This window comes from Gavia stellata, chromosome 8 (genome assembly GCF_030936135.1).
Source record: "Gavia stellata isolate bGavSte3 chromosome 8, bGavSte3.hap2, whole genome shotgun sequence".
NCBI lineage: Eukaryota > Metazoa > Chordata > Aves > Gaviiformes > Gaviidae > Gavia > Gavia stellata.
Window position 1 is genome coordinate 23,070,919 of NC_082601.1, and position 12,444 is coordinate 23,083,362.

A 12,444-nucleotide genomic window follows, 5' to 3' on the forward strand; every position below is an offset into this window, starting at 1 on the left:
AAGCAGCAGAGGGTGGTTACGATAAGCTGGCAAAACGCTTATACAGAGATTGCTACAGAAAGCTGAGTGAGAAGGAGCCCCGCGTGACGTTGTCACTTAAAAAAAACCACTGGTGTACTGAGCAAGGGAACACCCTCCCATTTGTTTCTCCGAGATTTTTTGTAAACAAAGGAAAACTTATCACTGAAATACCTACCTGAATTTCTTCTTATCAGGCAACCAGAAAGAACCTGAAAAATAGTTATGCCTGAGCTCAACTAAAGACTAATAGGTACAAAAAGAGAAGCCCAAAGATGGGGGGACTCCTCCACACTCACTCCTACAGGGGGAGAAGTGCTTTATAAAATAATTTCCCTCACTAGGCCCCATTTCTTAGAGCACAGATGGAGCTGCGCTTGCAATTCGTTGTTCTGGACAATGAACTGAATACGCAGAGACAAGTGAGGCACTAAGTCTCAGCGAAAGCTACTTAATATTAACTATGCCCATATACGCATTAATTTTATTTCTTGCTCCTAACTATTCCTTTAGAAGCTCGCTAAACATTACCCTTCTCGCACGGTGTTTAACCCACCTTTTCTGAGAGACCCCGGCCCTCCCTCCCCGGGCGCAGCGCAGCGCTGCGCTTCGCAGGGAGCAGTCGTGACCGCGCCCGCCCTGAGGTAACCGCTCGCGCCGCCACGCCGCCCGGCGCTGCCTGACAGGGCTTAGCGCCGCCCCCGCCTCCAGCAAAACGCGGGGCCGCTCCCGCCGCCTCAGTGCACGGTCCGGGGCGGGGAGCGGGGCGCTTCCCCGCCGCCTCAGTGCACGGTCCGGGGAGGGGAGCGGGGCGCTTCCCCGCCGCCTCAGCTGTGCCTCGTAGCACACCGTCTCGCCCTGCCCCGGCGGGGTGAGGCTCCGCTCCCGGCAGGTCTCCCGCCCTGCGGGGCCGCCCCGCCGCCGTGTGGGGTGGGGGTTGCGCCCCAAGGGAGAGGGGCTTCGAAATGGCGGTCGCCATTTGCCTTGCAGTCGGCTGGCGCTCAGAGTGGGGCAGGGGCTGTCGCCTCTCTGAGGGAGTCGGCGCTAGCGCGGCTCGTCACTACCGCCGAGAACATGTCTTTTCCCCGAGACCCAGAGAAGTCTGCTTTCAGCCCCGGGAATTGCGGCGGGGAGGGGAGGGAAGGCGACCTCTGCCCTTATGACAGGCCGCGGCGCCCGCTGCCCTGAGGTGGGGGTCCTGGGCTGCCTGGGGCCCGCTTGTGCAGCGCCATACAAGTACTGCTGCTGAGGCTGTGCGGGCACCTTGCCTCTGCAGGTGTCGACCAGCTGTACCTATTTTTCCAAAATCTATAGGTAAGCAATACTCAAACAGAAAAAAATTTCCATGGTTAAATGATTAAGAATGGCAGAAGATACTACAAGGCAAGAAGTAAGTAGGCGTGACCCAGGATTCAGGCACATCAGGACAAAGCCATGAATAACTGAAGAAAAGTCTCTGTAAGTTCCTTAAATACCAAAATAGACCTGGCTGTAGTGTATAGTACTTCTTTAAGTGACCTACTAGTAACTAGTGAACCATAATATAAATTGCAAATACTTGATATATACATTGCAAATAATATATGTTACAAATATTTGATAAATTCCTTGAAGCAAATACATGTGACCTTCTCTCCCTCCCTGGTACGTATGGGTATGCAATTATTAACAAAAGAAAAGAAAAAGTACCATTATCCATAGGCAATAGATGTGCACAAATCGAGAAGAGGCAGCTAACTTAAAACATCTTTCTAGCTGTTTCTCTGAAGCAGTGCATTCAGTTCTGTGTAAATACAAAATGTTTTTTAAATTTTCATATTTAAAAGCTAGGGGTTTTTTCACTTCATTTTCCCCTTCAAAGTCTGCACTCTGGAATTCCAATTTCATTGCACTGTGAAAACCAAGGATCACTGTTTTGTTTTGAGGTATTTTAAAATTATTAAGTGGGAAACTATGTTCTTGTACAGAAATTCCTGTTAGTATGAAGATGTAGAATAATACTGGTTCAGTGTCAGCAAATCAGATGTAGTTACTGAGGTTTTTCTGGCAAAAGCAGTGAATTGGTTCTGTCTTAACCTATTGTGGAGTCTTGTGGAACGTGTTCTGAAAATATGTGGAATCCCTTTTTTAGACTCTTTTTGTACCCCCAAATTGAAGTTGAGCTCAGTTCTCAATGTGCAATTTCAAACTGTAACGCATTTATTTTTCTAACATTATATCCTTTAATCCTCTAGTGTTTATCCAAGTTGGTGTAAATTATTGACATTGTAGCACATAACGTAAAAATTGAAGAGTTCACCCAAGTTTTATTCCAAAAATAAAAATGTGACTTGAACCAAGCAGAGCTATTTTTCTCCTGGGCTAAGATTTTCATGTGGTAGTCTGGCTAGGGTGCAAGGTGGATATAGATTTCTAAAAGCCATTTCAGACCCTTTTAAAATGGAAGGTCAGTTTAAGTGCAGATGGATTGGTTTGGAAACACGGATGAACTTGTTCACTCTCCTGTGCTGGTACTTGCTGCTCCATGGTGTTACACACTTAAGAACCCCTAGGAACATTATCTGCAGCAATACATTTGTGCATGTTGGAAAGTGAGGGCTGCTGTGTGTTTTCTTCTTCAGAATTAATGTGCTGCCCTGTTGATGTATGTGCAGAGTAAGTGATTTATCCAGTACCATCCAAACCCCTTGATTAGAAGAAATATTGTACCTGTATTATTGACTTTCTAACTGCAGGGAAGAGAGATTTAGTGAGCAGTGCAGTGGCTGTTTGGTTGCTTTAAGAGCTCCCAGGACCAGTTTTGCAGTGTTTTTGCCAAATGCATTCAGAATAAAAAGTTCATTGGGCAAAGACAATGATTCTTGCTGTGCTAATGCCTGGAGAGGCTCGCAGACAAGGGGCTCCTGAGTGCAGGCTTGTCTGAGGAAGAGAAACATTTTGTCTCGCAAAAACAGAAGTTACTGTCTTTACCAGTCTTCTGCTACAGAGGAAGTGGAGAAGGGAATAATGAACACAGTGCTGATACACTATGCAGTGCTGTGAGGGTAATCAATGAACATTCGTGTTCAGGAAGGGGTTTTGAAGTGCTGAAAATTATACTATTGGTTTGCTTTTGTTCTGCTTAAAAATTGATCAGTGATTTTTTTTTTTTTTTAATTTTTTTTTTCCTAGCCCTAGTTCTAGGCTGTCATCTGAACACACTTAGTGTGATACATTGTGTGTCTGTAGCTTCTCTTTCATTACAAACTTGGGAATGCTCTGCACCTGTAGGAACAATCAGCGCTTCATTCAGTAGGAATTTTTATCTTTTGTTGTTGTTACTGTTTAATTCCTTTTCATGAGATTGAACTGAGCTTTACTGCAGCAGAATAAGCAAGCAGCGGTGTATCCAGCAATCATCCAGGATACAAGTTCAGAGTGGGCATTTTTAGTAAAGACTCCTGCATTACAGACTAAAATATGGACCTGTGTTCCTCATAGTGCTAACGGGAGGCATCAAATATGTGGACTCGTTTGCTGTGATGGATTATCACTATGCTCTTTGAGATAGCTCCTAAAATGGCGAGGGGAGATAGGAAGAACGTAAGGGAGCTGCAGCAGAAGAATCTAAAGGACAGAAGAGTGCACAATGAAGGTGGTCGTCACCCAAGGAGTTAAAATGTGCAGCTGAGGAAAGCACCTGTTCTGCTGTTTGTGGAAAGTGGGGGGATTGCTCTGCAGGTAGAAATGGAGAAGGAGCAACCCTCTAATGTATTAAATCAGTCTCCTGCTAGTTCCCTCCTAGCTTGTCCTGCCTTTAGTGCATCTTTCACATCTTTGCACAGCTCTTGTTTTTGGAGTTGGACAAGTGACATAAATAGTGGGGAAAGGGTGGTTTGTCTGGAGCGATGAGATGTAACTGCTTTGTGTGGTACTTCAGCAAAAGGAAACCCCACAGTGAACCTGATGCAGCATTGGGATTGACACACACCACACCAGAAACCCAAAAAATAACTTGAGAAACTGCCATTGTTTAATTGTGCAAAATTTCTGCAAGGAATTTTCCCCTCTCTGGGGAAGAGAAGTTTTCTGAATAACGCATTGTGTAAGGCCGTACATGCTTTGCTTGTGTCAAAGCTGGAAAGTTGGATGGCTGTGGTTAGAATGCCACTACTCTGGGACAAATGTCTGACAGTGTAAGGCTGAGCTTTGCCGTCTGAATGCTGCACAGTAGGCAAGAAGCTCTGCTGAACACAGCTGAGAATTGGCCTGTGGTAATGGCATGTGAGGAGGGGGAATAAAGTATGAGATTTTTCTTTCTTTGCTGCTGCTTTGTAAGGACAAGGCATGTCAGTAGCCTCTTGCTGGCTGGTCCTCTTTTTCTCCACCCTTCATCCAGTTGTTCCTTCCTCAGGCACTGACTGTACTCTGCTGGGTGGAGAGGGAGTACTGATACTGTATGTGGAAAAAGGAGACGTTTGCAGAACTACACATTTGAAAACACTGGACTGAGTTAATTTTACAATGTTTCTTATGAAGTAGATGAAAACTCAGGAAAATTAATGCATCTCCTGACATAGCATGGTATGAATTAATAAAAGGAGTAGCTTTTAGTGGTAGAGCATGTGTGAGATACAAATATCTCAGAGTAAGGGAAGAGTTAAAGCCTAGCACATGTGCTTTTGCATCTTCCACTGTTCCTCTGCCCTTATAGTGACTACTTTCTTGGTCAGAATATCAAGAGAAAGCATAAGGCTATAGAAAACAGATCTTTGTTTGCCTGCTTATCCTGACAACATTATGGTTGATGACAATTAAAGTACCTGGAGACAATTTTCTTTTCCTTCTTCCTGTGCTGATAGTAGCGTATTGACTATGGAGAGGTGTGTGTTCGGTACACTGGCGAATGTGTTCGGCCCACCTGAGATAATGGCATAATTACTGCAGGCAGCTGTTTGTCTAACGTTCTGCATGCATATTGTATTTTTTGGCTTTGCATGGACCTTTCTCACCTTACACACAGTTTCCATGATTCACAAGAAAATTCCATCTCCTTCAGTCTCCTGGTCATGCCACTACTGCAGCAGAAATAATAGGGAATCGTTTACCCCTCCAACTGACTGAGCGATGCTTGCACTAATGCCCAGAGATTTCTGTGGTAAGCAACCTGAAACACTTGAAAGGGATGTAATTTCCAGGGGGTCAGTGTTCATGGCTGAAAGCTTCAACAATATATTAAGCGGGGCATTTTGGTGAAAAAAAGATCTGTTTGTATTTAATCTGTGTTGAATTATTATTCCCACATTGTGTGCAATGACTGAAAATTATGTATTCAATAGCAAGGTCGACTCTGTAAAGCAGATAGCACCTCTGTTAATAATTATATACATCCTGCCTTGTATTCAGCTGGGTTTTATTCATAAAAGACAGGAGCTAATTGTCCATCTTCCTTTGTGTCTAAATGTGAGAGCCAGCCACTTGACTTTTGCCTGCCTGAGACTCAAACCTGGAGGGAGTTCAGAGTATAAGAAAGAAAGGTGAATTCCAAGTGAGGGGAGGTACTTAAGTGGAGTAAGCAAGTTAAGGCTCTCTGTCCCAGTTTCACAGAGGCACCGTGCAGACAAAGAGAGTTTCAGATATGTCCTTTTCCTGAGTGATGCCCCCTCCCGGCTCCACATGCTGGTCCTACTTTCTCATTGTTGTGAATGTCACTTTAAATGTCCAACTTCCATGTGGATATTCACATTTGAATACTTAACATGAGTCCTGTGTCTCCCATCTCTAGAATTTGGCATTTAGATGGAGCAGTGTGAAGTGTCCAAATAGATAATGTCATTTTCTGAATGCTGTCCTAATCATTAGTGTCTGCTGCATGTCATTGCAAGTAATAATAAGAATTCTGCAAAACAGAATACAGAGGAACTAGAAAATTCTCTCTTGAGAGGAGAAATTGATGTCAATTTTTCCTTTCATCCTGGCAAAGTTTCTTATGTTGGTTGGTACTTTCTAATTGCTATCAGCAGTATCAAAAGACAAAAAGTTACGTAAAGAAGTTCCAGCCTTTGCCCAGAAATCTGTAGATTTCATTCCCGCTGTGCTGTGCCATATTCAAAGTTAATTGGATGACCCAATTTTAGACCTGAAATACTGTATGAACTTAGAGACTGTATCAGTGCAATTATAAGTTGCTTGAAGAGCACGTCTACTGTCAGGTACAAAAAGCTGGAGGCCAAAACACTGTCTTGGAAGCACATTAGCAGTTAATGACTGAATAGAGAGGTGACCAGTGGAATGGGAATGTATACAACTACTGTATGGTAAAACCCAGATATTTCCATTTTAGTCAAATTCTACCTTATAACAGACTGGTATGAAGGCAGTTTAAGGGACTGTGTTCATCGTTCCCCTGCATTGCAAGAAAGCATCATCCTGCTTCTTTCCATATGCCGTTTAGTGTTTGAAATAGAGAGTTTCCTGAAGTCTTGCTCAATTGATCTAAGTTTCTTTTACAAACTAAATCAGACTATAAGTTTTGAATTTCTGTTTCATTCATCATGTGCTTTTGAGACCTCCTCATGTTCATGTTAATAATTCAGCCTTTACCTGTTCCAGGTTTATTGCTCAGAGAGACAGTACCTTTTGCTGAGTCCAGCATATGGCCAACAGGAGCTATGTCAGGTAAGGAATGCAGTGTTTAATTTTTCACCTTATTCTCTTTTGTTGTTAGTCAGCTTTGGAACAGAACTATAATGCATGCAGTTGGGTTTGTGTATGTCAACAACTGTTAGCTTGGGTAGCCTGTTACTTCGAAACAGCTGGAGAAATGCCAAAGATCTCAAGTGTCTTGAAGGCTGTCAAGCTTTTGCTTTTTATGTTTGTTGTTGCAGCAGCTGAGAATACAGCAAGTCCTGAAGCAAACTGGATTAGGTAAGAAAGAATTTTTAAACGTCATCTTCTATGGCACCCTGGAGAAAAACCAAATGTGTTGTTCTGACTCCCTTCCCACAAAATAGATAAGTCCTTGTCTTATTCTGCTAACTCATCATAACTGCATTACAGTTGGGCAGCTAGTAGCTATGAAGTGTTGCTCTGCTTGCAGCTGTATTTAACCTTTTTCTTTTTTTCTTTCTCGAGTAATGAAATTAAAAATATCAAGCTAGGCAAAATAGTTGACTCCTGATTTCATAACACCAAGAACATTGTGAAAGTAAGTTACACAGTGAGAACATGTAATTAAAAGTAACAGTTACTGACTGTTGTTGCTTCTCAATGTGGCCTTCATATATTTGTAGCAGCACAGCTGTATTTGGCTCAGGTTGCACTAGAAATGTTAATTCCATTCACGAACATTCCCTAAGGGTAGAACTGCCCTTCTGATTGTGGGCTTGTTCAGCCACTTCTCTTTCTACTGCTGTTCAGAAACTACTTGCTAGAGAAAGACTTTTGAACTGAGTGGTACATGGCATGATGAAATACAGATCTCTGTGACTGGTAAAATTCTTAGTTATAGTTATAAGGGAACTCTTCAGCCTCATCTCTGAAAGAAAATACAGTGCTTAGTTTCTACAGGCCTTACCTATTAGCTTCCTTCAAAAGACTGATTGTTATAAATTGTACCTTAAAAGCTGCTAGTCTTGAGTTACGAGTTTGTAGTGTTTATGGTTTTGATGATGGTCTGTGCCAACAGTATTGGAAGAAGAATAAGCTTTTACAACCTTGATACTATAAGAAAGAATGGATTGTGAAGAGTGCAGCCTGTGCTACTTTCATTATAACTCCTGTCGGAAGAATTGACTCATGGTATACGTTTTTCCTGCTTGGGTTCTTTGCCAAAAAAATAAAATGGTAGCTTTCTTTCTCATGAGGATTCATGGCCCCATCAGTATCAACCTATTGTGAAATGAAACCCAGGGATTTCATTATCAAAATTTTAAGAAGAAAAATCAGTTTACTGAGAATGTTAATGCTGTAGGGAACACACTTTCCAACTAAGGATTTGCATATCTAAGTGTTAGTTCTTTCTAAAAAAAAAAAAAAAAAAGAGAAAAGTTCTTGCATGGGGTTCTTAGGAAAAGGGACCTGGGAGTCCTGGTGGATAACAGGATGACCATGAGCCAGCCATGTGCCCTTGTGGCCAAGAAGGCCAATGGCATCCTGGGGTGCATCAAGAAGAGTGTGGCAGGCAGGTCGAGGGAGGTTATCCTCCCCCTCTACTCTGTCCTGGTGAGGCCACATCTGGAGTACTGTGTCCAGTTCTGGGCTCCACTGTTCAAGGACAGGGAACTGCTGGAGAGGGTACAGCAAAGGGCTACAAAGAAAGGAAAGGCTGAGAGACTTGGGTCTTTTTAGTCTGGAGAAAAGACGACTGAGGGGGGGATCTTATTAATGCTTTTTAATACTTAAGGGGTGGGTGCCAGGAGGATGGGGCCAGTCTCTTTTCAGTGGTGCCCAGTGACAGGACGAGAGGTAACAGGCACAAACTTGGTCATTGGAAGTTCGATCTAAACATGAGGAGGAACTTTTTTACTTTGAGGGTGGTAGAGCACTGGAACAAGCTGCCCAGGGAGACTGTGGAGTCTCCTTCTCTGGAGATATTCAAAACTCGCCTGGATGCATTCCTGTGCAACCTGTTCTAGGTGAACCTGCTCTGGCAGGGGGGTTGGACTAGACGATCTCCAGAGGTCCCTTCCAACCCCTATCATTCTGTGATTCTGTGATGTATGTGTATAGTAACAAGAGTAGCTCTTTTTAGGTCATTGTGATAATGGAGCTAATGACAAGACAGTTGGCACTGTCGCGCTAAGGTGATCTTCACTCTTGCAAGGCAAAATATAGTTAGATTAGCACATTTTTGCAGAGATACGCAGTTATCCATGTATAGAAAAGATTTGACTCCTATTAGCCAGCAGATGCCTGTGTCCTTGACAAAGCTGTCTTTGCAAGACAGAACTGTAGAATGCACAGTGATCTGTACTATATGCCACAGTTTTCTCTCCAAAATGTTTTGTGACTTGCAAATATATAAACGTTTTGGGGACTAGGTGGAGTATCTCGGAGTGTTGCAATGATACCTGCTCTGGTAAGGCTGCCCCAAGGCCCAAGTGTATCAGATTGCCGTAGTGCCAAGTAAACCTTCTACTCTGTCCTTGACACACAGTTCCTGCTCTACCATGGAGTCTGTACTGAACTTGTAGGTATGCAATTGCTCCTTATCTTTGCTGCCTTCCCAGCTTTCCTCTTTTTTTGCATTTGGACCCAGCTGTGCAAGTCTCAAATGGAGCTTGCTAATTGCAGTCCTGCATCTCCTTGTTTCAGGTCTGCTGTTTTCTACTTACAGCTTTCAGGAGATAGAAGGTTTTTGCAGAACAGTTCTTTAGGATGACTCTGTGTCACTGATAAGCAGCATACTGTAAATGCTTTGGTAAAGGCTTTATAATATCCTGCAGTGGGGGAGGGTACTTGTTTTACCACGGGGTGATTGAGTCCAGCTGCAAGGCTGACACTAAATACAGGTTTGAGATGCATATGGGAATGGTGTGTTTGTATGCAAAAATAGCCTGAGCTCTTATTTAGGTATAAGAAGGTAGAGGCATCTCCAGCTTTCTTTTGTAGATAATAAAGGAAAAGAGAGGAATATTTAGGGAAAATTTTTTTCCTGGCATTGAAATCTGAAATGACAGAAAGTGCTGCTTAAAACTGTTTGAGAGAGTGCTGTCTCCACTCTTTTTAATTTCCTGGGTAGGCATAGAACCAGAAGAGTGATGCTGATCCCAAGGGAAGTCTTGTCTTTACATTTGACTACTACTTGGAAAAAGAAAAATCCCATCCATTGTTTCATAAATATTTCCCCGTGCAAGCAGAATTTTACTAAACTCTGCCAGGTGGAGACTTTTCTGATGCAGTGTTCTCTGCTACTTCTATCCTCAGCTTAGGCATTGACCAAATGTCAGGGAAAGAGAGAAATGGTTTATGATAGTTCAACTACAAGAATAATTTGTTCCACTATCCTTTGGTGATCAGTACTGTTGCCAGTTCTCATCTCTTCCATGGTCTCCCTACTTCTACTCTGTTATCCAGTTTAGCATGAACTGAAGGGCAGAAGGATACTGTAGTTCATTTGGGCCTGAAAGACAGGCAGGGCTAGAGGTTTCAGAAACACTTATTTCTTCAGGATCTCTCATTTCTTTTTTTTTTTTTCCTGAGTGAATGTAGACCAAATGATCTAATTGGCGGTAAATTTTAATACAAAGTAGGAATTCACATAAATAGAGAGAAAATGGAAATGGAGAAATAGCTTAGTGTGGTGCAATGATTTCCAGAGAAATGGTTGTCCTGTAGGGTTAAGAATGCCTGAGAGTCAGTCCACTGAACACACCAAAACTCTGGCTGGTTAGAAAGTGGTGTGCTTTCAAATGCTCAGCAACTCACCCCAGATTTTGCAGGATCTGTCATCTTATCGAGGCATTTGTTTTAGAAACCATTTTTTAACAGTTGTTTTCCAGTATTGTTGCCCTTTGACTTATAAAAAGGAGAAATTATTGGAAAGTTCCCTGTGCCAGTTATTGCATACTTTTTAATACATTAACTTCGAGATTATACCACCAGGTTTTGTTGGCTAGGGAGAGAGCAGAAGCTGTTCTCCTTCAGGTTCCTGATCTCTAAACATGTCAGCTAGGCAGTCTAGGTACCTCCTATGTAACCAGTATCCAGTTACTTCACCTCTGCCGTGGCACAGTCCTGTCACTTTTGTAGCATGTCCAAACAACCTGTCACTGAGCTATTTGTTACATGTTTGCATTTGCTCTAAAGAATTGGTATAAAACCTGTTCTGAAAGGAAAAGAAAAAAAAAATATTAGAAGCCCCATTTCTCATATTGAAAGTACGTAATAGCACTGTTGCTAGAAGCTTTCCTGAATATGTGGGAAATAAACTCAGACTGAGTGCATTAAGCAGGAGGAGTAGTAAGAAGTGTAGAGTGGGATGGCAGTTTTCATGTCTCCTTGTATGTTTTTCCCACTATATTCAAAACTTACTGGAGGGCTGAATGATAGATCTGATTCATTCCGTCTCACTTGTAAGGAGAGGGCATGTTTGGTGCACATCTTGTTGTCTTCACTTGTTCTGTCATCGTTTCTGTCAATAGTTACATGGATGATCTTTATACTTTCTGTGTAGGCTGTGAAGTGGATATAAAGACCTGTCAGACTACCTTTTCTAATACATTTTCTTCTGAGGAAACAAACCTAACATAAATGTCACCTGCAGTATGAGCAACTGTAGCAGATGGAGCATTGAATTAATGGCTCTGAGAGGTAAGCCAGGAAGGATTATGAAATTAGATAAATATGGTAGATATGGTATATGATTCAAAAAAATTCCCTGTGATTAAAAATGAGTTCAAGAAAGAAGAGTATATCTTCAAAAAGTTAGTATTTAAAAATCACCTATCTTTTGTACTTTTGGAAAAGTGTTAAAAATCATTTGCGATTATGTTTATAGGGAAAATCTCCCATTAATTCAATTAGAAGGCTATTTTTCAGTAACAAATATTTTGAATATGCTGAAAGGTAAGGAATTTGCTTATAAAACACATCTGATATGATGCCTCATGTTTTGTGGCAAGATCCCTGTCTCAGTGAAAAACGATTATAAAACTAAACTGATTGCTGTATTGAAAAATCATATATATTGTCATCAAATGTAGAGGAAGGATGGGTGTTAGTCAAAGGAAGTGACTTGAGTTTAGCAACTGATAATAAATAGGAAGGTCATGTTAGTGCAGCTCCCTTGCTGGTGTTCCTTTCATAGGTCCAGGGAATGGAAGCAATTTAAATGCTGGCAGAATGTTTGGAGGGTCTGCAGAAGTCAGCTAACAATAAACTAAAGGAGTATGTCAGGGACTCATGTAAGTAGGGTAAGTTGTTTCTCACTAGTGATAGTTTGGCCTCTTCCAGTTTCAAGAGTGAAGGACTATCACAACTGACTGTAATAATGTATATGTTGTAATACAGAGAAACTAGCTGGTTTAATAGCTGGACAAAAGGTGGTGGCATGGTGATTTGTGATGGCATAAGGTTGCTCAGCTGAGAGCTTCACAGAGTTCAGCAGCACTGCTGAGAAAATGTGCTTGGTTTCACAGTTCCTCATAGCAGCAAACTGGCTGCTGTGAAATTAACACCTTTTTACCAATCTGTGAAAAGGCATTTGGAACAGAAAATTCATCCACTTTCTGAGCTGGAAGGCGAGTGCTCTTTGTGACAGGCTGAAAGACTGGGGATGCAACAAGTACAAGGAATAGATAAGAATGCAATTTATAGTACTTGTTAAATCAGATAATGTCCTTTCAGCTGTAAACAGTTGTGGTGAAAAGTCCACACCCTGTTCCCTCCTTCATAAATTAGGCTCATCTTCCCACATGTAAAAGACTGTGTGTCCAGGGGCACGTC

General features: G+C 42.1%; 1 protein-coding gene across 1 annotated transcript in view; it reads left to right on the forward strand.

Annotated features, from left to right (window-relative positions):
* Window positions 1-983: 983 nt before the first annotated feature.
* MYO3B (myosin IIIB) overlaps window positions 984-12,444 on the forward strand; it is a 215,483-nt gene continuing 204,022 nt past the window's right edge. The window contains exons 1-2 of the mRNA XM_059820556.1: window positions 984-1,094; window positions 6,725-6,924. Of these exons, the coding sequence (XP_059676539.1) occupies window positions 984-1,094; window positions 6,725-6,924 (311 nt within the window). The remainder of the gene's footprint in view (window positions 1,095-6,724; window positions 6,925-12,444) is intronic.